The 25,772-nt window shown below is 51.4% G+C and overlaps 1 protein-coding gene across 1 annotated transcript in view; it reads right to left on the bottom strand.

The window, feature by feature from the left end:
• Positions 1–1,677: 1,677 nt before the first annotated feature.
• Positions 1,678–25,772, bottom strand: part of JPH3 (junctophilin 3) — a 58,460-nt gene continuing 34,365 nt past the window's right edge. Inside the window, exons 3-5 of the mRNA XM_074881998.1 lie at positions 21,744–21,868; positions 15,515–16,434; positions 1,678–3,284 (exon numbers count right to left, since the gene is read on the bottom strand). Coding sequence (XP_074738099.1) covers positions 3,204–3,284; positions 15,515–16,434; positions 21,744–21,868 — 1,126 coding nt within the window. The 3' untranslated portion in view covers positions 1,678–3,203. The remainder of the gene's footprint in view (positions 3,285–15,514; positions 16,435–21,743; positions 21,869–25,772) is intronic.

Raw genomic sequence — 25,772 nt, 5'->3', positions numbered from 1 at the left:
CAAAGATGTGGTGTCAAACCAGCCCATCGCTCACACCAGTGGGGTCTGGCTGGGGGACCTGAGTGTCCCCAGGGAGGGACAGCTGCCCTTTTCTCAATGGCTTTACCCCGATGGCAGGAGGTGGTCTGGTTCCTCGAGCCCCAGCACCTCTTTGTGTTTCAGGTGCTGCTTGTTCCACTGCAAGAACATAAAAATACTATTGCAGCCTAAAAAAAAAATGATATAAACCTTCAGCTGTTGGCATGCATCTGTCAGTGTGGACATAAAACAGCAGGTATGGACAATTTACATAGATTTATATGCCACGATGATAGACATTTTCATGTGCCTTAGGTAGATATGCATGAATCCAAGGCTCATAAGACAGGGAAATATACTGAATTACCTCTCTCTCTGGGCTACTTCTTAATATTTCTGGCCTTGGGCAAATGTGAAAAGCCCAGAACTAAGATAAATTGCTCAGCTCCCTGTGATTAATAAAGGAATCATTATTTTTAAACACGTGGTTTGGGAGCCAATTAATGTTAGTCTTTGGCTATCTTTCATACTGAACAAACCTCAGCTTGGCTGAGATTTTATCCCGTGGAACAGAGAGATGATAAATCTGAGCTACCTTTGTGTTTGTACATAACTGCTGGTATGCAGGGATAAGTAGTTGGTCACCAGTGTGGAAAAGCTAGTCATGGAATCACTAGTACTTTTATTTGATTGGTAATGAGAGGCATTTTTGTGCTGTTTTATATATAGAGAGATAGATAGGTATCGTACTGTGTTTGCATGTAACTGTTTAACCTGCTCTTGGTGGAACCTTTGTGTCATGCACTTGAATGTACAGAAAGAGTCCTCGGGAGTCTTTACAAAGAGTTGCAACCAGAATTACAAAACACGGGGATGAGTTCCTGGGGCTGCAATCACAATATGTTGTTATTTGGTTCAAGTATGCAGCAGCCATTCAAGAGTAAAAAAGATGACTAAGGACCCACAAGGAAAAACGAAAGGAAAAAAAAAAAGGTACGAAGACGATGGACAGTTACTGAGGAAAATGAAATTTAAAAGTTAGTGGGGTCTGCTGCCTTCAGTTATCATTTACCCTGTCCACCCATAGCCCTCTGCCTGAAAAGGGAAAGCAAGAAAAACTGCGACAGGAGGGAATAAGACCATGTAAGGAAAAGAACTGAATTTAACTGGCACATGCTCTAATCCTTAGTTTATTTCTGGTTAAAAATATAGCAATCCAGTGCAGTGTAATAAGAAATCTGCTGAAAAGGTAGCAGAGAAACAGCTAAAACAGAAGCAAAGCAAAGCTGAGTCCACAAGTCAGGGCTGCACCCAACAACTCTGTATGTGAAATATCGAGGAAGATTTTTTTCCCTCCTTCCCCCCCCGCCCCCAGTAAATCTCTGTGTGGGTTTCATCCCACCCTTGGGTTGCTGCCACACTCGCACCCCTTCTCCTGTTGAACAGAGCTGCAGTGGGTAGAACTGAGGGTGGAATTTGGTCCCTGGACGTACCAAATGCCAAACAAGCCATTGGAACCGTACCTGTGGTGGATCACTGGCAGAGCCGATCTCTGCGGCGGGGAAAGATGGTGTGGGGAGGGGAGGAAACAGGCATTTTTGAAAAGCCAGGGGACGTCAGCCATTTCCAAGCAATTCAGCTAAGACCACACTCTCATGATTGGGACCATAACAGCTCAGAACAGGGATACGGCATCTTTAATGAGTATGCATATTATCAGTGGGGACAGGGGAGGGGAGAAAATCAAGGCAGGCATATTACAAAGATGGTATAAACGAACAAATTAAGTGACATAGAAAAAAAAAAAAGAAAAGAATACATCCTTAGAGGCTGCCATTGCCAATGATGTTTGGTTTTTTGTTTTTCTTTTTTTTCTTTTTTTCTTTTTTTTTCTTTTTTTTTTTTTTTTTACAGGGACATGTTGGAAGCTGGAATATACATCCTGCATTACAAAGTGCAAAATACTACATGCTCAGAGCCCAAGCATGATGTCTGAAACAGTCCACAGCAAGATGTAAGAGACAAACCCACCACCCTCTCCCTCCTCTCTGGGACATGCTCCAGTGCTCCTCCCCAGATGCCTTTGAAAAAGAGTTTTATCTTATTTTGCTTTATTTTGTTTTATTGTTATCCTAAGTGGATCAGAATTGAGCCCTCTCTCCCCAGTCCCTCCCCACCAGTCTGCTCCCCGGCATCTCTGTGCGCGCGTGTGTTTGGGATGGGATGCTCAAGTAAGGCTGCTCCTCGCGTGTTGGCGAGCCCGGCATGATGACCAGCAACCGCTCAATTCGTGTTGCTGAAGGTGCCTGCAGGTTTTTTGAGGGAATCCAGGTACACGTTTTTACCCAGGAGAAATTGGCTGTGAATTGAAAGTAGCACTGAGTGGTTTTCCAGCCTTGCCGCGGAGAGGAGCAGCTTGGGGAGGAGGAGTGAAGGCGGGAGGGTGGTGGGGCTGCTGCTCACACCTTGTGTTGTTCCCTGTTCTCCCCCTGCCCCAAGAAATTTAGCAAAGCACCAATTGCTGCTTTGTTTTAAAAACAAATAACAAAATGGGGCCTGTTGTCCTTCTCCCATTTTTCACATCTAGACAGGGTTCATGCCTTCCCCGTGCTCCTTCTCTCCTCCTCCTTACAGCAACATTTCTCCATTTGCAAAGGGAGGAAGAAGAAAAGCCTGATTTTGCTTTTCTCTCCCATTTACTTTATCATTAAAGCTGTTGTGGATTTCCCTGGGAAACTCAGCCTGGAGCATCCCAGGACCCGTACATCCTTCAATCAAACTCTCCCCATGGTCACCTCATCTGGTCTCCATTTTGGGGTTCATTACTGTTGTTACGAATATATTTTTTGGGGGTGAAGGGAAGGGAAATGAGGTTTTATTTTGTTGGGATTCCTTCTCATCCTTTCCAGTGTTGGGGGGGCAGAGTGTTGATAGCATTTTGCCATGCCACACAGCATAGTGTTATACAAGCAAAGAATTTTGGCTAAAATCCAAAAAACATTACCCAGGAAAAAAGGCAAACTGTGAGTGAGACTCGATCGTTTGTTGTTCTTCTGTGAAAAGACTTGGAAATTGTCGTAGGACAGTTCGAGTTATGATTTTTCCCTTTTTGTTGTTGTTGTTTGGTTTTTTTTTCCCCCATTCATACATGTAACTGTTATTTTTGCAAACAAGACAGTCTTGAATTAGATGAAAAAGTTAATAAACAAAATGGCGACTCCGATATTTAGTAAGATCACCATGACTACCAGGATGGGAGCTGAACCCTGAAAGAGAAAGAGAAGGAGAGGAGTTAGAAGGCGCATTCAAAGCCTGTCTAAGGTTGCCTTGGAGCAGGGCCTGGGAGCTGCACTGGGCTGGGGTGCTGCAGGGCAGGCAGTCTGCAGGTGAGCAGACCACAAATGGCTGATTTACACCTTCCAGCAAACGATCCCAAAGTGCTTGGTAACCCTCGAAGAATTTTTGCAGGCTCCTGCCTTAGTGAAGAAGGTGTGAATGAAGATCTCCCCCTTAGAGCTGAGCAAACAGCAGCAGTATGGACTAAACCCACATTTATTGCCTCCGTCCCTGGGACAATAAACAGGTCACCACATGGTCTTTCATCTAAGCACAATGTCCTCCTAAGGCAGTACTTGATTCTGCAAAAGCAGACAAAATCCCCCTCCTGTTTCACCAACAGAAATGAACCAGGCTCTGCCAGGAGCCCCTTTGCTCCTTCCCTGCGCTGACCCGTAGTCCGAGGCATTCTTGGGGCCTGCAGCATCCCTGGTAGCACTGTCCCCCTTATGCCTGGGCAACAGAAAAGCTGCTTTTCTGAACCACTTCAACACTTTCCATCCATTTGCGTCGACAAACCTGCAGGTCTTGGGGCAGACTCTGTCACACGTTAGCACAAAGGGGGTGGGAGTCCCAGCGTGAGCCCCGGGCCCGGCGTCTGCCAAGCAAACACCCACCGGGCCCATTGGTTAAGGGAGCAGTTGCTCATTGACTCCCCCGTGTCGTGCATATAGGAAATCTGGCCTTAAAGGAGTAACTAAAATCGGTTGCTTACCTGGGGTGGTCAACGAAAGGAAAAAAAATAAAAGGATTGTATTGGATCATATAGTTGTTTGGGGGTGGTTTGGAGGAGTCTTCAAAGGACATTCCAATAAACATCCCAGAATCATCTTGGTTGGAAAAGCCCTTGAAGCTCCTCCAGTCCAACCATGAACCTCACCCTGACCGTTCCCAACTCCACCAGATCCCTCAGTGCTGGGTCAACCCAACTCTTCAACCCCTCCAGGGATGGGGACTCCCCCCCTGCCCTGGGCAGCCCATTCCAACGCCCAACAACCCCTTCTGCAAAGAAATCCTTCCTAAGAGCCAGTCTGACCCTGCCCTGGCGCAGCTTGAGGCCATTCCCTCTTGTCCTGGCGCTGGTTCCTTGGCTCAAGAGACTCATCCCCCCTCTCTGCACCCTCCTGTCAGGGAGTTGGAGAGGGCCATGAGGTCTCCCCTCAGCCTCCTCTTCTCCAGACTAAACCCCCCCAGTTCCCTCAGCTGCTCCCCATCAGACCTGTGCTCCAGACCCTGCACCAGCTTCGTTGCCCTTCTCTGGACATGCTCGAGTCATTCAATGGCCTTTTTGGAGTGAGGGGCCCAAAACTGAACCCACTCATCAAGGGGCAGCCTCACCAGGGCCAAGCACAGGGGTAAGATCCCTTCCCTGTCCCTGCTGGCCACGCTAGTGCTGATACAAGCCAGGATACCATTGGCCTTTTGGCCACCTGGGCACACTGCTGGCTTGTTATCAATCAATTAACCCCCAGGTCCCTCTCTGACTGGCAGCTCTCCAGCCACTCCTCCCCAAGCCTGTAGCACTGCTGGGGGTTGTTGTGGCCCAAGGGCAGCACCCGGCATTTGGCCTTAGTGAAACTCCTCCAGGTGGCCTCAGCCCATCGCTCCAGCCTGGCCAGGTCTCTCTGCAGAGCCTCCCTGCCCTCGAGCAGATCAACACTCCCACCCAACTGGGTGTCATCTGCAAACTTACTGATTGTTTGTGCAGGTATCCTGATAACAGCAAAAGTCTACGGTGCTCTATGTTAAGACAACATTTTGGGAAAGCACTAATAACCTTTCCTGAGGTTCATATGGACCAAATTAAGCTTCTGGGGCCTATTTGGAAACTACTTCAGCGACCCACAGAACCACTGCTCTGTGCCAGACACCTACCATAGGCTGGGTTGAAGCACACCCTGGGAGCATCCATTATTTTCTGCTGAGCATAAAGGCCGCCCAGCCAACTTGGGTTGGACCTGATGAGGACGTGGCTCTTGGACCCTATTAGCATTCCAGGAACCGTAGGAAGAGACCACTCAGTGTCAGGACTGCAGACAACCCTCCAACGCATCTTTCTGCAGAACACCGGTCAGAAAAACATCCACCCTGCCACCTCATCCCTGCCAGAAAACATTTGCTGTCCTGAAGTGTTAACGTGGCTGGCATCAGGGTGAGCAAGTGTGTGTGCAGGTAGGTGGTAGCTATTTCTCGGAGTAGCTGGTATCCTCGTCTATTCTTGCTGCAATGGAGCTGTGCCAGCTTTAATCGCCTGGAATGGTAGAAATGCCTTTCTCTACGCTCCTGTCCTCGAAACAAAGCTCCATCGGGTTGGCATGGGGCAGGGATGGGTGCCCTTTCTAAGCAAGTCCTTGTACCACTCTGCAGAGCTGCTGGGGGGAAAAAAAAAAAAAAGGGGGGGAAAAAAAAAAAAAGAGCTCCTGGCTGGCCAGAGATCGTTTCTCTTCTGAGCAGGCTGATTCAGTTCGCATTTGGGAGTGGGTGGGAGCGAGGATGCTGGAGCTTGCTGGAAAGGCATATTTTGTAGCTTAGCAACAGGGTCAAAGGAAGCCAACCAAATGGAGGGATTGCGGAGAGCCTCTCCTGGCAGCCAGGTATCCACGCCTGACTGCTTCCAGCAAATCTCTCCGCCTGCACCACGCAAAGCCTTTCAAAGGCAGAAACCACCCCCCTGTTGCCACTCCTCCCCCCCCACTCCCTGGCCTTGCCGCTGCCAAGCACTGCGATGCGGTGTGTTATTTACATTTGGGGGGTTTAGCTTCATTTCAAAAGATTATTGGGTTTTACGATTTTTGAGCTCGTGTTAATATAATAACAGATTGCGAGCGATTATCACTGTCATTGTTTCTGTTGGCAGGGCACCACAGAGACACAAAATGCATTCGGTTCCCTCCACCTCGCAGCCAGGGGAGGACTAAACTGCTCTCTCCTGAGCTCACATTAGCCTTGGTCCACTCGCCGTTTGATTTCCCTGCCAAAGCAGCAGCGACCATTTCTGCCCCTGCTCTGCTCAGACTACTAGATGGTTTTGACACCACGAAGGAGGCAAAGTTGTGTGGCAGCTGACGTAAGCCTGGGATAATCTGGAGGCTGCTTTCCCCCCTGACAAAAGGCAGAGAGCAGGACTGGCTGCCTCTTAATTCGCTGGTGTTTGAGCTCACAAACACAGACACTTTGGAACTGTTGGACTGACCGAGATCACAACCCTCTGGTACTTGTGTTCGTAGGATGCTAATGGGATGGTGTCCAGGGAGGGAGCACACCCTTCATTTATACACCGGGACATTGAAGCCATGCCCCCATCTAGAAGAATGGGGGGAGTCAACATGCACCTACTCGCTTGCATCAGCAGCAACTGGCTCCCTGTGCACGAATGTTTTGCTCAGCTCCCTGGTTTAGTTTGCATCTATTTGCATCTTGCGTCCTCTGTTCAGTGCAGAGGCAGGAGGAAATCCTTGCTTTGCCACTGCGTATGTGGGGTCGTCCCCATTTGCCAGCAAAAGCATCCCAGAAATAGGCTGACCAGGGAGGGGAGGGGTCTCTGCAAACAGAACAGCTCAAATCCGACTGTCTGACAACCTACAAACTCTGCTTCCTTTTTACAGCTCCCTCTTTTTTAACACCCTTTTCCCTCTCCTAAGTCCACCAAGGGCTCTCCAGGCACGGACTGCAGGTACGGCTGCTTCCCCCCGGTGAGACGCCGCGTGTCTTGGCAGGGGCTGGAGTCCTGCCTGTGGCAGCTGGTGGATAAGCAGCTTTGTGACTCTGAAGCTTCTGTTTTAGCACCAATTATGAATCCTGCTGCACTTCTAAATGCTTATGTCTGGCTTATTTCTCACTTGTAAGGTCTTTGTGCCTTAACCTCTGCTCAGAGGAAACGCTTGCCCTTCTCCCCTTTGATGGCAAGGATGTCCTGGGATATGTGTCATCTGTTTCTAAGAAGTGATTCCTGCTCAGTGCCCAGGCAGATGATGAATCACTTCTGTGTTTGTGCTTTGGAAGAGATGTTTTGCTGAGCCCAGCCTGGCAATAGGTCAGTGAACTCCCTTTTACTGCAGCTACAGCCAGCATTTTAGAACTAGCAGCTTTTACAACTCCTCATGCTACATCCTAGCCCTCTAACATGAGCCATCCCCGTGTAGAAAGAAGAGACAGAGCCCTTGATTTGCAACTTTGCATGTTGCTTTAGTAGTTCGGTGGTGCTTTATCTCGTCTGTGGCCTCCTTGAGACTTTGAGAAGCCCAAAGAAAACCCTGAGGCTGGGGGTATCACAGGCTCTGAGGTGCTAGAAAGCCAGAGGTCGAGCTGATTTTCTGAGCCTGGGGTTTGTGTGTCAAACACATCAAGCAACCTGCAAAGCTTTTCTTTTTCATCTTTTTTTTCAAAAGCTACGACACTCTCTTTAGCCCTGAAACAGTAGTGCTAAAGCAGGCCGTCAGGAGATGCAGAGATTTGTTTAAACTACCCTGCCTGTCATTCAGGAGACGAGGCTCCGCTGCGAAACGCCGCGCTGCCTCCCAGCACAGTGCCCGCAAGTCCAGAACCTGCTTTACTGGGAAGCAGACGCCAGTTGGCAGCGTCCTCTCACCCAATTTTAGCTGTCTAAACGTTAGACATCTAGTCTGTGCTAACCATCTAGGCTGTCTGTAGACCAAGTGACGTGAGATGAATTCCACCCAGAATGGTTACCAGCCTGGCTCCAGGAAAGGAGAAATTAAATCAAGCTCTGGTGTGCCTAAGCATCATCCAGTGTGCTGGGTGATGGCAAATTTCATCAGCAAAACAAGGCAGCTCTGGGGCTGGCTCTTTTTATTTTTTATAATAAGATCCCTGGACTCCTTCATAGGAGGAGGAAAACATCTGCCAAGGATGGACAACGTACACCAGTATCAGCTAGGCAAAAAGGTCCTTCTGTATCAACAAGGGTAGTCTCCAAGGACTTTTAAGATTTCCTCCAAAGTTTAGAGAGCTGGAATGCAGACCCAAACCCATGGAAGCACTAAAATGTGAATAAACCCTTGTTATGGCACAGGAGTAATAACAGTAATCGTTGCAGAAGTAATGAGTGACGGCTTCTTCCAGTCTGTGGTTTTTGGCACACTGCAGCTCTGATGGTGGCTGCAGCCGAGCACCACCATTCCTGCCCCTCCACCTTGTTTGTTTTTATCCTTTAACTGTTGTGTAGCAACTCAAGAGTCTTACTGGGAATACAAGGGACAGCTGGTTTACAAATACAATTGTAGCATAATTAATTTAAGCATTAACAATCCATTATTATCTGTTATCGCAGGGTACAAGCTCTGTCTCTCTGCCATGGAAACCATAGTGCAGGTTACCTAGGAATCCCTCTGGGATCTATTAAGTGTAATTACTAAGGACTTGGATCAGCAAAAAATATATATGCATTGTTTTCCAGCCTCAGCACTGCAGAAAGTGCTGAAAACTTAGCAGCTCCGTGACATTTGTGCTGAATTGTCACATAATTGCCAGGAACAGGCTGCTGTGAAACGGTTAAGGAGCATTTAGCAAAAGAAACATAAGGGATTCACTTTGCTTTCTCTGGCGTATTACAGCATCTCCCGTGACTCGAGGAAGGGAGCCCAGGAGATGCTGAATGTGTAAGAGGAACGGGCACTCGATACCAGTGTGCAACTGAGCCAGGCGGTATGGAAAAACCTGCTTCTGCAGAAAAAAGTGGCTAAAGCCAACACGAGGATTTATCCTGAGATAGTGTCTCTTAATGAACTGTTTTGTCACCTCTGGTTCAGTCCTCATGTTACCGGTGCCTGTGTAGCCAGGAGCGAGCTGTTATGTTTGGAGCTGTGTGTATGTTTTTAAGATTTTTGATTCTTGTGGAGACAAAAGCTGGCGTTTGACCCCAACTTCTTCAAAGCTAGAAGATGTGGAGTTGGGCTCAAAACCCTAAAATGAATCCAGGGTGAGAGGAGCAAAGTCAGTGAGGTGCTCTGTTCAGGTACATCAAAGGGCCCCTGAGATTAAAAAGGGTTTTAAAAGGACCCTGTCAAGTTAAACATCACATTTCCCTCTGAACATTATTTACCTCGTGCTGCTACAAGTAATGCCTGCGATGTCTGTACATGAAAGAGATTAGAGGAAAACCAGTTTCCGATTATTATTTGTTTTAAAAAGAGACATCCCCCAAACGGTTTGCTTTGCGCATGCGATGGCTCTTCCGGCGCCGCTGCAGCCCCTGCGGCGATGCCCAGACCCTGGCTCGTCTCTAGAGATGTGATGGCAAGTGGCTGCCTGCAGGACTGATCTTCCTCCTCGTTCCTATGTAATTAGAGCTTATACTTGTGCGGACGTGTGGATGTGCCACGGCCATTTGGGACTGGGCTTTGAACCTGTTTGGTTGAGATGAGAGAAATAAAGGAAAGGCAGACGCGTCTGTGTTAGGAGATCTGGGGAAGGCTCCTGATGGGGGGAAAATAAAAGGAAAATCCTGAAGCAGGAAGACTGAGAGAACCCCAGAAATAAGCCCCAGGAGGCTAACCACAAAAATGTCCCCAGGCCCATTTCCCAGCAGGCTGGTCCAAAGGCAGATAGCACAGCATGAGCATTGAGCCTGGTCTGAGGTGCAGGGGAAGCTTCACGATTCAAAGAGTGGGTGCCCGTTCGGGACAGAGGGAACAGCCTGCTGTTCTTTATCTCCTTTTACACTCTTTAGGGCTAAAGCTGCCTAACTTTTCTCAAGAAAACACTCCACCTCGAGGTCAATCCCTTCAAGAATAACCCCACAGCAGCTGGAAAAGGGAGCATCCGTCACCGGCATCGGCAGGGAAGTGCCATTTCTGGCTCCGTGTCCCCCCCAGCTTGCTCCATCGAAGCCTGGGCTGAGGCCCCTGGCCGTGTCCCCCCCCTCAGCCCCGGCTCCAGCTGCATGGCACGCTCCGGCAGAGCCCTGTGCTGCCTGCAGATTGGCTGCCTCCTCCTCACTTTCCCCAGCGACAACGAAACCTGCTCAGAATATCTTGATGGAAAATACGCCCCTCGTGCAGCAAAGCGAGCGAGGAAGATGCTGCAGCTGCTGGAATCCCTCCCCGCCTCCCCAGCGGGTACCTGCAGGCGACAAGGGGGTCCCTCTGAGATCCCCAACCCAGCAGATGCCTTGCAAACTCCATTTGCTGCAACTGTTTCCCCTGCTTTGTTTGCAGTAAGAAGCAGCACCGTTAGCAAACAGCCGAGACCACTGAGATTTTATCCGACAGCACATGACAATGGAAGAAAATGTCAGGGGGGGCTGGGGTGGGGTTTTTTTTGGCTGCTGCCCTACTGTCGGGCCTTCTCGATGAGATGAGACAGGGGGATTTTAAGGGGCCAAGTCTTGCACCTACTCACATCTCCAGGGTGCATCTAGTGAGACCACAACGTGTCCCTAGAAGTCTTCCTCTAAATGTCCGTGATTGCTCCTGCTAAATGAGGACAGGCAGATGAATCAGGCTCCGTTCGTGCCTGAACACGGGCCCTTCTCGCAGGCATGCTGAGGACCTCTGTGCCTAAAACACTTCTTTTCCCTTTTAGAAGCTGCGGATGTTCAGCACCTGCAGAAAAGGCGATGTATTCTTCCCCCCCCCCCCCCCCCCCCCAACCCTAAAAATGCGTTTTGTACTGATGGATAAAAGGGTTGCTAGCATTTTAGAAAGCCTCTTTCCCTTTCCAGTGTCTCAACAATCCCTTTTTTTCCTTTCCTATTTTAGATCTTCTCAAAGGCTCTAGGAACCTGTGAAGCATTCAGGCACAGGCTTGAGCTTTGCGCCTCGTGGGCCTTTAAGGCCAGAAAGGATGGTGACGTTCATATAAGTCCCTTAATCCAACACCACCTACACTGGTCCTGGCATTTTGGTTTCTGTTTTCATCTGCCTGAATGATGACAACTGATGGGAGTTTGCTCTGTGTGTGCAGGGGTCAGTGCACACAGAGACACAGAAAGATCAGGTGGCTTTAAATGTACTTTTAAAGTGTTTGTATGACTGTAGCATCAGCTTGATGACCCTGAAACCCTGAAGTCCCCTGATAGCAAACACCAAGCAGCGCTGAATTTCATCAATGTTATTGAGCGGTGGCCTCAAGAAATGACCTTTATAAGAGCAACTTGCAATTACTAATGGGCCGCCCCAATGAAGGGGGGTTCTGGGAGCCTCTTTTTAAGGGACTGGTGAAAAACGACTGAGAAGAACAGAGTTCCTGTAGCTCATATAGCAGCCTGTACATCTGACTCCTCTACAGAGGTCTGCATCCCCACCTGGGCACACATTGCAAGAGGTTGGAGACCAAGGGACCCCCCCCAAGCTGTTCCAGCCTCATTTCTAAGTCAGAAATCAAGAGAAGTGATAATTTTAAGACTGCGTTTTTGCAAGACCTGCACTCTTATCCCGTTCCTGCGAGCACTGACAGAGGTGTGCTTGTTCTCAAAGCTGGAACCGGCACTCCAACACAGAGCCAACCCACTGGGCTCACTGATGGCGTGCATAAAGCTGGTTTATGGCAGATTATTTTTAAAACGAGCTAACCCATGAGGGTGACCACAGTTCTGCGCAGAGCTACTCCAGGTAGGGCAAAAAATAGCCCTACTCAGCTAAAGAGCATCCTTCCCGTTCATTGGCAGGCACCTTTCTGAAACAGCCCAGCTGTCTGAGAGAGGAGAAATGTCCTTTTCAGCGAGCAGCTTCACAGATGGCAGCGCTGTGGATCACAGGGAAGCGGGCTGTCATGCAAGCTGAAACGGCGTGGGCACACACGCGTGCACGCACACGCGTGCGCACCACCGGCCTTCCCCGGGAGCTGCGGTTCGCCTGCATGCTGGAGGCGAGCTGCTGGGAGTCGGAAGGGGAGGGGTATTTTAGGTATTTCAGGCTAGCATGAGAAATGGGGCTGTTGGGAGCTTTAATTCTGCCTGAAAAGATGTGGGGTGTGAGCAGGATGCTGTGGATTTTTTGCAGGAGCAAGCAGGCGAATGCCCTGTGTCACTGAGCGCGCACAGGGGAAGGTGGATATGGGGACTGTGGGATAAATCCTTCCCCCTTAGCCTTCCCCTCCTCTTCTTCAGTGACTCACTACCTTTGCCGAAGCTTGAAACGCTCTGAGATCCTTGGCGGCAGGTGAGGGCAAGGTCATGGTGTTAGGCAGGAGGTTGGACCACAAACCACTGCACCTCCCGTTCCTCTCCTACCGCTCCTTCCCGTGTTCCTGTCCGACCACCCCCTCCCTGCCAGGCCACTGGAACAAAACCCTGCTAGCACAGTGCAATTCTTGCTAGAACAAATTGTTGCTGGCATTGTAGGTTATTTAAATCTACATATTATCTCTTCCTCTGTATTACATTAGCTTCCTCCCAAACCTTCGCCATCTGTTCCACCCTCGGTTATGAATGTGAGAAAACTGAACATGCTGCTTCACAGCTACAGCACTTAAAAAGTATGATGTGCATCCTAATGGCTTTTCTGTGCGCCTTTCTGTGCAGGCTGTGCCCCCCTTCGTTATTGCTCGGGATTCACTCGAAAGAACCATTAATGTTATGTTGCATTAGTGGCTCTTCACCTCCAGTGTTGCAGCTCAAGCCCTCCCTGGGCGGGAGGTTGCTGTGTGCTGGCTCCGGCGCGCGGGCTGGGGTCTGTCTGCGAGGTGGGAGCCTTGGCAGCGTGTCTAACTCGGGCGGCGTGGGGAGAGACACCCGGACTGCTTGTGCCAGCCATCTCCCTGAGGAGTGCCTGGCTCTCAGCGAGGAGAAACAGGGGTTTTGTTCCTCCTTTGGGCTCTGTGTCTCTCCCAGCTCCCTGTCGCCGTGTGAGGTCACGTTATCAAAGGTGCTGGGCCATCTGCGAGTCCCATGGACTTCAACAGGGTTGATGTCCACACAATAAGTGCTGCTTTTCCCCTCTGAAAGCCTGTCAGGCTCCTAATGGTGCCTGTCATTTCTCCAGTGCTCCACAGGCATCTGTGCCAGCAGGGAAGGACAGCCCGGCCTGGCTTCAGCTTGTCTGCTCACTAGCGTGTGCTCAGGGCTGGCTTCACTTGGAGCTCTCTTTTTTTTTTTTTTCTGACTGGCAAGATGTGTCCTACGGCGCAGTCCACCAGCAAACACACTGTGTTCAGCTCTTCTTCAATGCTGTGTGGGTGCTTTGGAGCCTGCGCCGAAGCTTGCAAGATGAATAGGAAGCCAGAAAGCTACAGGGCTGTGTGTGGGGGTGACTTATCCACAGCCACAGCAGGGAAACTGTGGCAGAGCTGTAGTTTAGGCCTTCCCGCATCCCGGCTGCTCGCGGTTTGCAGATGTCCCCGCTCCCTCCTCTCTTCCCGCCCGTTCACTCCCATCCCTTGGCTGCAGGTGCCGACACCTTTGCGGTGCTGGCAGAGCTGTTGGCAGGCGGCTGGAGGAGTGGGGATGCTGTAGGTATGGCAACAGTAATCATACCTTACAGACCGTGATGCCTCCAGCCCAAACTTTTGGCATGACTGACAAATGTCATTTCAGTTTCATGATCCCTGTCTCCCAAACAACCGAGCATCATCTTCTGCTACCCTGACAGGGAGGTTTAGCTCCTTTCTTCTGCCAGAGGCTGAAATGTCACCACCTGAGAGTTATAGAGTTTCCATTTCTCCTGTGTAGGTCTGGCCTGGGCTGTGGGACATCCAGCAGCATGGGACCACTCCAGCCCTGCTCTGTGTTTGGCGCTGACTCAACAAGGGGCAATTTGGAGCGGTGGTGGCTTCCCCACTGCTCCCGTCAGACCTCATTGCCTCTCCTAGCAATGCCAAACCAACAGGGAGAACAAGTCAGGAAGCTGCTCTCAACGGTAAGTCCGGGAATCAATCAAAAACCAGGAAAGGACCTGGGAAATCACACAGCTCAGCCTTCTCCCAAGGCTGGTTCAGCTCTGACCAAGTTATATCTGAGCTGCAGATGTCCAACCAAGTCTGAGACCACTCCTCCCTCCCAGCCACCATGGCCTCCCCAGGCAATTTATTCCAGCCCTCAACTCACTAGTAATGACTAATGGCTAACCACTGCCTCTAATGTTTGAATTTAAGCCCATTAATTCTATCAAGAACAGATTATTCCCTTCCACTTTGCAGCAGCTGTTTTAGGTGTTTGAAGATCGCTCCGTCTCCTCTTCTCCAGCCTGAACACCTCCAGCTCTTCCCTGCAGCCAGTTGTTAATGCCCAACGTGTCCTTGTCTCTCCCAAACGAGGAGCCCAGGACTGGATGTCTCACAAGGGGTTATCCTCCAAGTCCTACAAGCTATGCTCCTGCTTAGAAAGTGTGCTTGTGCTCCTCACAGTAGATGTTTGGCTGTAGTCCGCAGTATCACCCTGCTCTGCCAAGCTCCTGGCTAGCCCACTACCCTCGCTGTACTTGCCCGTGGCTTTCCCTGCCCAGGTATCCTTCCTGAATTGCATCTTCTTGTCTGCAGTTTGCCGAGACCCTTTTTGCATTGTATCCCTCCACGGAGGGGCTGGTAGCCCCTCCTGGCTCTGCAGCAACTACACACCAAAAAACATGAGCGGTATCGTGTCGTGCAGATCGGTGCAGGAAAACCTGAGCAGCGGTCAGCTCGGGAAGGCCACCCCTTTGCAATGTCCCCTGACCACGGCTCCCTCCTCCACCTGGGCCAGGCCCCCAGTGTGACATGGTGACAAGGCCACCACCTCGGTGCCACCACAAAGCAGCAGAGCGATGGAGAGCCAGTGCAGGTGGAGACCAGCTACCAGGACTGGTATCACAACAGGGTTCCGCCACGCTCTTGGGCCAGCATGACGTTCTCTTGCCACAACCTAACCACAAGGAAGCATCACCAACACCTTGCCTACTCCTGCAGCTTTTCCACCCAGTGAATGCTCAAAATCCCAGCGATAACGTATTTTTATTGCTGGCCCCGGGGCTGGGTTGCAAAACAAACTCAAACTTGCTGCTCGCATCCCCCAGTGAAAAATCTGCTGCTCCCACCAAGAGTTTGCAGAGAAAACCCCACACTGACTTCCAGCACACGCTATTATGCAGGATAGGAGAAGGGAGGAGGGGGATTCAAGGCACAAACCCACGATAATTCGGGGTTTTCGCTTTCTGCCTCGCTGCAGCACCACAACAGCTCTGCACCGGGTCTCTCAGCCAGATTTCAACACAGAATTTCGCCTACTTACCGTACTGGATTTGAGCGCATCCCCATTGTCCTCTTCAGATTCTAGTGCAACAGGTAAAGATTTCTGTGGCGGGGAGAAGGTTAAGTCCCACCTTAGTAGCCGAGGTTCAGCTTTGTCCCCGAATCTCAGGTTTTCCAGTTTCTGCACTGTGGGCTCAGCAGAGGAAGCTGGCCTGAAATTCTCTTTGTTCTGGGACTTAGACCTCAGTCTTTGAACCCCGAAGCCCCGGTCTTCCCCGCGGTGGTCATCAGCCATGCTCCTGCAGGGTCCCCCTTTGCTATAGTGTCTTTTTTGGGTGTGAATCTCTTGCATATAAGAATCCATCCTCATGAGGGGCTTCATCTCCATCTCGTAATTGCTCATCTTCTCCTCATCTAGCTCAAGCAGTTTGGAGCTCCCTGAGCTGTGGTTGTGGGACCTGTGGTGGGAAGTCCATGAAACCGTGGCTGGGGAATCTGTCCACCTCTCTCTTTGCTTGTGGTTGGAGGCCGAATGTTTGTGTCCTCCGCTCCGACCTCTGTAGTCTTCAGGGACGGAGGCTGAGCCCAGCTGGCCGCTGCGCAGCGTCCCGCTTCTCACGCCGCGAGTCCCACCGACCTTCTCTTCGCTCCAGCTGTTGGGTCGCAAGTAATCCCCGCCACGTCCCTCCAGCAACATCTGGATCTCCCCACCCCTCTCTTCGTCCACCGAGACCTGCCTGGAGAAGTGAGCGCTCTTGTTCCTGCAGGAAGGACCCAGGGGTGGCGTGGAGGAGGGACTGGCAGGGAAGCTCTGCAGCGGGCTGTCATCGGGAGTCAGGTCGGACGGGGTGGTCCCTTTGCGGTACAGCTCGGGGCTCTCTTGTTGGAGAGGTGTCCCGGTGGAGAGGACCTCAATGTCATCGCTCGAGTTCTGGCGCTTCGGTCTCTGGCATTCGAGCCCTTTTTGTGTAGTCGTTAAAAGAAAAGAGAGAGGGAGAGAGAGAAATGCAACAGGATTATTTCTATTCTGCGGGCGCCCACCGGGTTTTTCATGTCAAAGAATAGGGCCGAGAGCGTTGGACGGCAGGGGAACCGTGGGGCAAGATCAGGACAGCAGCAGCGTGGCACAATAAACAGCTTCTGCGACTAGACCCAGAGAAAAGACATCACTGGTTTTACACCAAACCTACCATCACCCCCAGCAGCTGCAGAGCAGCGCAGTGCGAGCGGCTGCAGCCCAGCGCGGAAAATGGTTTGGCATCAGCTACCGGTGTTGTCAAGACCGAGGCATTCTGCACTCAGGTTGTGTTTCTCCGCTGCTGTTAACCCACGGGCTACCAGCCCTTTTAGAAGCCACCTGGCACCACTGTGGCTCTCATCTCCAGTGGATTCAAACAGGCTCAAGGGTGGCTGCTCCTTTAGCACCCGCAGTTCTCGCCACCCCTGCTGCCGGTGGGCACCCTGCGCGCCTGGGGACGTGCGTGGAGGAGCGTGTGTCTGTATTACAGATAAAAAGACTTGCAAGAGTTTTGCAGCCCCGGCGATGCGGGGAAGCCACTTATGATGTAGAGCTGCTGGGAGCCCTGTGCAGGCAGGGAGCGGGCGCCAGGGCCCTGCCTGCGTTCTGCCTTTCCCCAACAGGTTGCAGGGATGCAGCAGCTCGCAGCCCCGCTCCAAAGCAGCCCGCGTTGCTCCATGGCACTGTTCCTGCCCCACCGTTTTTTGGGGATCTATCTGACCACCTTTGCCCATCAGTTCCCAGTTCGCGAGCATGAGAGGGGAAATCTGAGCTGCAGCCAGCGGCAGCCCATGGCTCACCCTGCGCACTGCGGGGTGCTGCTGGGGTCACCCCGTGCCCTGCTCAGTGCTGACAGCCTTCACCCCCCTCCCTGGATGGGGAACACGTTGGCTTTGCAGATGTATGGCTTCGGAAGGGGAATCTCACCTTGAAGCTTGCGCAGGGAGATGGTCCCATCTGGGCAGATGGGCAAGCTTCTCATTAAGAATAAACCCCACAAAACATATATCAAACAGCTTTCCTGCCCCATGCAGGCAAGGAGGGTGTGGACATTTCCCCACTCAGTCCCCCCTTGCTCGATGTGACGGGGAGCACACGGGTGGTTGTGCCTCACACGTCTAGGCAGGAGCAAAGGAGCAAGTTTAGGGCTACATGAGTACAAAATACACCGTATCTTTAAAGATAAGATCATCTTATCTTTACCATGCTGAATGCACTTCGCTCCCCTTGAGCCCAGAGACACCCCAGACCATGTCTCCCTGGGGACAGGGACCTGGGGACAGGGACTTCAAGGGTGGCTGAGTGTCTTCTGCTGGAGGTGACCAGCTGGCAAGAAACATGTCGCTTCTCTGGACATTTAGAAAAAAATGCAACTTATCAATCATTGATGAAACAGCACGTTATTTCAAGGGGGTGCAAGCTAACGGTGGTTAATTCTCATTTTACCCTCTCAAGGCATAGTTGTTCCCAGCTAAAGCCATGCTACATTATGTGAATAATTCAATAAATATATTAACTGCCTAATGCCTCTGAAATGCATCTAATTGCAATTGCTATGGCTAGACGAGAAATGAGTCTCAAAAAGGAAGAACTCAATTTCTTACCAGGGTTTAAAAATAAATGCTCTGAAGCGCCTGCTCTAATCTCTTCACTTCTGCTGAGTAATTTTCTCTATCGCATCTTCTTGGGGAGCTGCTGCCGCCGGGACATGCCTTCGCCTGCAGCCGTCCCCGCGTCCCGCTGTGCCGTGGTCTGGATATGTGTGGGGGATGCCGGGAGCGTGGGGACGGATGTCCCCATCGAAGCACTTGCAGGGGAGGTAAATAGTAACAAGGCTGCTTGGAAATTTCCTACTGAAGCAATTTCTCTGTCGGAAATTGTCTCCTAATGACTGTTGATTTTTTTTTTATTGTTTGCCACAGAAAAATCTGTTTGTGTTTTGGGACAATACTCAGATAGTTTGGTTTAGCTCATTCCCTGTGTCCCTGTTTGTCTGTGGGAGACTGAACCTCCTGGGATTTATCCGGGGCCCTTGAGCAACCCTCGTACTGGTGGGAAATTGTGATGAAGGAGAAAAGTGGAGTTAACCCCCTCCGTTTTCATGCAGAATAACCGTCTCTGGGGAAAAATACAGACTGATTTTGTGGCTGTTGTTGAGATGTTCCCATTCCAGCCACCCTCCAATATCACAGATGGGAAACTGAGGCAGGGACAGAACAAACGGCTTCATGTGAGAAAGCTGCAAAGCCAGCTATTGAAACAGGCTCACCTGAGACTCGGGGTGTCCCTGTGTGTCTCAGGCTTTGACCGATTTTCCCCAGTTCAGGTCTCCAGGGCTCTTGCCAGAGTTCCAGGGACTTGAAAGCTTCCCACCAGCCCCAGTGGCCCCAAAGCTGATCTCCAATGGCACAACCAGCCTCACTACACCCTCTGCTCCTGCACCTGAGCCTCAACCCCAATCTCCCCTCATTCCCCGAGCCCCGTGACAGAGGCAAGAAAGTCCAGGGATGCTCCAGCATCCTCACCCAGGAGACGCACACCAGGGACCACCCTCTTGTCCTAAATCTTCCCCACCCACACCTGAACGAGCTGAGCTAATTCTGTCTCTCCATGGGTTAATTCCTGGAGTTTTGCAGCCCCTGGCTGGGGCTTGTGGAGGAGCAGGGGCCAGCAATGCTGGGGCACAGCCACCCCTCCAGCCCTGGAGCCCCGCGGGGATGCAGGCATCTCCTTGCAGAGGAACTCGACAGATGCATGGTGCTGTCTTGCTGGCTTTCGACACCCGAGGATGTGCAACAATTATTCTGAGCTAAAATTAGTCGCGGAGCACGTGATGTTCCTGGAAGAACGGTTGTGAGAGCGCGAAGGAGGATGTGGAGCACCAAATCTGGATTTCCAGCAGGATTGAGGCAGCCGTGCCCAGCCACGGCGTCTTCAAAGCCAAGCACATGTCCCCGGGCGCTGCCATGCCCCTGAGGACCCACGTATGGGATTCGGGAGCGGTGCTGAGCTCCTGCCTCTGCCACCAACACACTGTTGTCACCTTGGGGGAGTCACTTCACTGGCACTGTCCAGCCCACGGGCTGACCCCGCTGGCAGCCACGAACTGGGGAGGCACAACCGCAGCAAGCGTGGTGGGGATGTGGAAGATCCCCGCAGCAGACAGAGGTGGAAAACCACAGGGGAGAGGGTGATGCAGGGTGCTGAGCAGGGATATTTTTGTTTTTTCCAGGTAAAGGCCTTGTGGCACTGCTGTGGCGTGTCTGGGGTTGCTGGAATGAGTGTCTGCAGGTCTGGAGTCTGTGTCTGTTCAAATCGGGGCAGGGATGGTGTGGGCCAGGGTGCCCTGAGGGGGGCACGAAACCCCCTGCGATGCTGTGAAGGTGGGTGACACCCACAACACCTTACACGGTGGGGACATCCAGCCCCCCCGACACCGTGCAAGGGGACCAGCACCTGCAGCACCATGCATGGTGGGCACGTAGAGCCCCTGCAACGCTGTGAAGCTCCCCCCATCCCTGCCACAGCTTCCCCCAGCCCCCCCTGGCTATTTGCAGCTCAAGGTTCTGGGGTCTGCAGGGTGGTGCAGCTATTATCTGCCTGACTTGGTCCACGGGTGCTCCCAGGTTTCCCGGCACATCTTGATGGTGTGTTTGTTTTTTAATGCGCTCTAAGTGGAAATTCCTTCCCCCCCCACCTCCCCCCCCACTTCACTCACACACAACCCACCCAGACGAGCACCAGAAACACAAGCCCCAACACAAGTCAAGCACTATGTCCCTGTCTAGAAGCTAGTAAAAAATGCATTACCTAAAAATATCTTTTCAAGAGGTGATTTAAAACAGCAAAGTCTCTTGGCAAGAGGAAATGGAGATGAGGAATATCTCAGGGCTGAAGAAGCCCCTGGGACCACGCAGCCCTGCAAAAAAGCTCAGATCTCTGATATACAAATTGGGCCTCTGCAGGAGAAAAGCCGAGGGGTGTTTGAACAGGGCTGCGCCTTCTTCCAGTGAGCAGAGAGCTCGGCTGTGAGGGGCTCTGCATGCTGTGCCCCCCAAAATGCCCGTCCACACGTGGCCATGTCTCGGATGGGGGTTTGCTACGCGCACGGCCACGGCCCCGGCAGGGTCAGGGCTGGAGCCAGACCTCAAAGTCCGTCTGGTTCATCACTGCTCATCCCTGCCGAGCCGTGGGGTGCCCTCGGCCACCCCCGCGGCATCCCTGCTGCAGTTAAGTGAGGACTCGTGCATGGGCTGGCTGGTCCAAAAGACGCAAAAATCCCTTTTCCCCGGCCTCAGGGACTGGCACCGACATGAGTCACCAGCACCAGCCCCTGGAGCAATTAAGCCGAATGAGTAATCTTCAGTCAGAGAGCTGGAAGGGGGAGAAAATAATGATAGACGCCTCCTAATGAGGGTTCGGTGCAGGAAAACTTTTGAATAAAACCATTCACATATATTAATTACTATGTTAATTATTGCTGTGGGGACTTGGAGCTTTCCACTCCCACTCGCAGCAGCCCCGGATAGGCGCAGCCTTCGTGGGGTGAATCCTCCTCGTGCACCCGCTGGCTGCAGACCCCTGACCGACCATGGCTTCACTCCAGCTTCCTCTTCCCCAAGCCTTTGCTGAGCCTCAGCCTCTTGTCAACAAGCAAAAATTTGGACAAACTGGCCAGAAATGTTGAAGATGATGGAGGGAAGGAAGAACCACCAGGAAAACCTCAAATGCGCATTTCCCCGACTCCTTTGCACGCTGATTTGCACACCCAAGGAAAGGTTTGGGTACAAACCCGTGCAGCCCCCCGCTCTGCAAGCCCAAGTGTTTAAAAGAAATCAGGAACCATAAAAGCCAAGGGTGTAAAATCAGTGACCGCCTCAGGGATCATTTATGTTTCCATTTTGCTTTCAGAGCTCTTGGTTTTTTTATGTGCAATCATCAAGGACTACGACTTATAAAAATGGGGGTGTTTTGGTGTGAAAAGAGGAGATCCCTGTAATGACAGGACTGCACAGGGTGGAAGTGTTGAATATTGAAAGCCTTATGCTAAAACCCCCGAAAACTGGTGTTACGGGGCGGTTTCCCAGCCCAAGCGTCCCGATGAGGACCGGGAGCAGCAGGAACAGACCAAGCCTCCACACAGGGCTCATTTTTGGGGGTTTTGGGTCTCTACAGGGCTGAGCTGGGCAGAGAGCAGCACAGGGTGAAAGCCATGGCCGTGGAGCCGGCCGGCACGGTGGCACGCACTGACCATTTTCCCTGTGCTGGAAGGAAGGCGAAAACTCTTTGGCAGTGATCCTGGCGATCCGCGCTTCCTCCTGAGCTTTCTGCGCCGCCGTCACAGCCGCCTCCGCCTTGGCCCTGGAGTGAGAGGTCCTGCAAGGCAACCACAGAGACAAGGCCCATGTTAGGCAGCTTCCCTCAGCAGACCAAGGGACAGAAAAACCCAAATTACCCCCACGAAACCCCTTTGCTCCGACCCCCTTTGGCTGCGACGGAGGAGTCACCACCGGGACCTGGGGCTCACTGGGGAACGGGTGACGTTACATCGACAACACCTTTGTGAACTGCTTCTCAATCTGAAAATCACCCAGGAAATTTGGAAATAGGGGCAGGATGCTTTGTTCCCCCGGTGGGGTGCATCACCCCGAAGCAGGCTGGTCCCCTCCATCTCTCAGTGGGGGACTCCAGCCTGGCAGATGGCTGCAGCAACCTCTACGTGCATCTCCCGCGAGCCTCTGGGGCTGAAGGCCTGAGTTTCAAGGCGGTGGTTTTTTTTTTTAACCAAAAACATTTGCTTTTGGATGAAAAAGTGAGGATTTCCACCCCCGCCACCACGTTTTGCGTAAAACGCTGGATGTAAATACAAGCGCGGTTTGTCACCAAGAGCAGAGGTAGGAGCGGGGGCTTGCCATCGGTACCGCCTCTACCACCCCTTAACATATCTTTATCAGGGCATTTTTTTTTTCACTCTGGATGAGCGACTGTCCCCTGCACTCACCCGTTACCAGCCATTCCCCAGACACTCGTGTTTGATGGTATTTCATCCCATCGCTCAGGATTTACACCCTCTTACACAGCCCCTCTGCAGCGCTCCTGCGAGCATCCTTCAGAGGCTGGTTGGCCCCTTCCCCTTAGCTGAGCTATCGAGGCACTTTAAAAAAACGCCTGTTCCTACCCACCCTGGTGCAGGCAGCGTTATAAATAGCTCAGCTGATTTCTTTTCCCTCCAAAATCAGGCCCTCCATCTCCTTTAATCATTTTTTTTCCTGCCGCTCTCTGAATTCCCTCTAATTTTTCGACATCTGCTCGGAGAGGAGTGCCATTTCTGACAGGCTCCTATAAATGGAAAATAGGGCTAGTAATGTGCCTGGCGTTGCTTCGTGCAGCACAAGCTGGGGATATAAAACCGGGTGTGCGTGCGTCTGTGTGCTGTCACCTCTTTGAGCCCAGGCGAGACGCCTGGTCGCTGCTCCCGGAGCCGACCTGTCACTTGTTTTCAAGTGTTGACAAGTTGTCTTTGCCCTAATAAGTGCTTTATTTATATAAATTGGCTGCTTTGGTGTAACCGAGGGAGCGGATATGACCTGTTCTTCCGGAGCTATCAACGGTGGTGGAGGGGCTGTGGTGATGCTGTTGCAGGTCCCACAAGTCCTCCATGACCGACGCAACCAAAAATTGGGTTTAAATGTTTTTTTTTACCCCCTCCAGGTCCAGCACTCACTCTGCTCAACACTCATGCAGGGTTGGAGGAGTGGACAAGCATGTTACAGCCCCATCCCCTGGCAGGCATCCCAGTTCAGCTCTTTTAGGAGGAACAGGGATGCTCCAAGCAGGAGCTGCAGCAAACTGCTGGGAGAGGAGGTGCAAACTGCTCCCGTTTTTGGCACAAACGTGGTCGGTGGGAAAGGCTGAGGTGTCAGACCCGCCGATTAAACCACCTCAGTGCCAAGGATGGTGCCACAGGAGGCTTAAAATTAAGATGCTGCCTCTCTGAGGTTGTTAAAACAGCTGGCATCTTCCACAGGAGCTTCTCAGTGGTCTGGATGTCAGCTCCTGAAGATCCTCCATCCGTCTATCCCTCTGCCATCTCCTCAGACTGAAAACTGTTCAGGGACGGGACTGTCCCTCCCATTCTGCAGCGCATTTATAGAGCAGGCTGCCGGTCCCTGCTGGCCTGATACAAAGGATTAATAACGTCTGAGAGTGTCTGGACCAAACTCAGCAGGCAGGATTACACGCTGCCTCCCTAAACTCTTCCCTGGAGATGCAACTGGAGGCAGTTATCTGTCACTCCTTGCCAGGGAAGGAGGCTGGAAGTGCTGAAAAGCAGCTTGTGCCACTTCCAAGGCTCCTGGGGACACACAAAGGTGGCTGCGGAGCGGGAGGTGACGCTGCAAGAGCATATGTGGAGCTACCACCCAAGCCATGCTCTCCTCCCCAGCATTCATCCCCCCCCCCCCCCTTTTTTTTACCAAAATGGGTCAAAATCACCATCCCTAGGGTATGGATGGATGGATTTCCATCCCTGGAAAACTCACTCCAGCGACTTCTAGACTCATTCATCCCCATAGACTCCACGATCACACCAGGAAGAGTGGCAACTAGGGGCTTTGGCCCAGAAAGAGTTAAAAATCAATCACATTAATTAAGCCATCTCCAATCTAAAATATACTCAATACCCACAAAGCGGATATAGTGTCGAGCGCTGCGCAGAGGCGCAGGCAGGCTTAATTGTTTGTAATGCTCTCTAAGATGCTCGGAGGAGAGGTGCCGTCGGAGTGAAAAGCAGAATTATGGTGATCTATACGTTGCATAATAAAATACATAAGTATTCCCAAATAAATGCAAGTAATCCAGTTAGTGTTCGCATGACTTTGTCACATACTAAATTTAACAGCTGTCTCCTTTATACATGCCTGCTGCTCGTAGCGTGCGCTAAATCTTAATTCCCCGGTTAATTGCTTGAGTTTATTTCCTTGTAAAGCAGGTCTTTCTCCACGACACATAGATGGGGCCCAATCTAATCACTCTCCTCCTCCTGCCATAAATCTTTCCCAGACAGAGATGCCATCCTGGAAACCTCAGTCAAAATAAGGCTGGATCCTTCCCCATGGATTCATCACAGCTGGAGGAGGAGGCTGGGGATGCTCAGGGGTGGGAGGAATTAAACAGATCCTCTTGCATCGCTCCTTCATTACCTCCTGTGGTGTCCTCCATCCTGTAACGAGCCCACTGGAGAAAAGCTCTTGTTTGCAAGAGCTCAGTGCCCCTCTCATCTTATTTGCGCTGATTAAAAAGTTGCACGTCTGTGGAAGGTGCTCATCTGGGTTTCTCCTGCCATCAATGGATGAGTGGGGGAGAAGGAGCGACGCACCCCAAGGTGATGGAGAGGCCTGGAGCTCTCAACATCAGCACACCCAAGCGCAGAGGGACTTTGGAGGATGGTTATAACCTCTAAATCGCATTTTAGTGCACTTCACCGTCCAAGCTGAACTGGGGGAGGGTGTTTCAACAAGGATGGGAAGAGACAGACGGGTGATAGCGGGGGTGGTTTATAGCTCTTGAGACCCGAGGGTCTGGTTTGGGTCAGGGCAGGGAGTCCACACTGGCTTGGGATATTTTATTTATTAATTTTTTGCCAAGCTGACTCACTCTTCTCGGAGGATGACCGGGCAAGTGGTCAAACTGGCAAGAAGAGCTGGCAGGAGGCAGGGAAAAATCACAACCAAACAGATTTCTGTAAATCTTTGCAGATCTCTTGTGATTTGGCCAGGACTGACAGGACAAGGGATAATACCTGCGAGTGGGTCGTAATGCCAAGTTTATCAGCTCCAACTAATCTATAAGAAGCTGGAATAAACTCATTTGAAAGTAAGAACTTGGCTTTTTAGGAATGCCAACAGCGACTCTGGCCCAGCTTTATATGTGCAAGGAGCTTCTGCTGCAAATCCGATGCTTGGGGCCGGTTTAGCCAAAAAAGGGTGAACTTTCAGTAAAATCAGTGGCACCTGATGGTCTCAGGAAGAAATTAAGCAAAATTAAAACCAGGCAAGACTTGAGTGGTGTTTAGGTTAATGGGCCGCTTTGTCAGGAGAACACCTGGAACAAACTGCTTAAAAATTAGGCTGGAAATTAGAGCAAGTTTACAGCTCACCAGAACCATTTCTGAATGGAGATGGGTCTGCTTGGGTGTCGTAAGCACGATGCCTGTAATTGCAGGGATGGCACTCAGTGCCACAGGAAACCTGTTTCATTTCTGAGTCCTCCACCTTCATCC

Source organism: Strix uralensis, chromosome 12 (genome assembly GCF_047716275.1).
Source record: "Strix uralensis isolate ZFMK-TIS-50842 chromosome 12, bStrUra1, whole genome shotgun sequence".
Classification (NCBI taxonomy): domain Eukaryota; kingdom Metazoa; phylum Chordata; class Aves; order Strigiformes; family Strigidae; genus Strix; species Strix uralensis.
The sequence above is the reverse complement of the archived record's forward strand: the minus strand, read 5'-3'. Positions and strand labels throughout refer to the sequence as shown.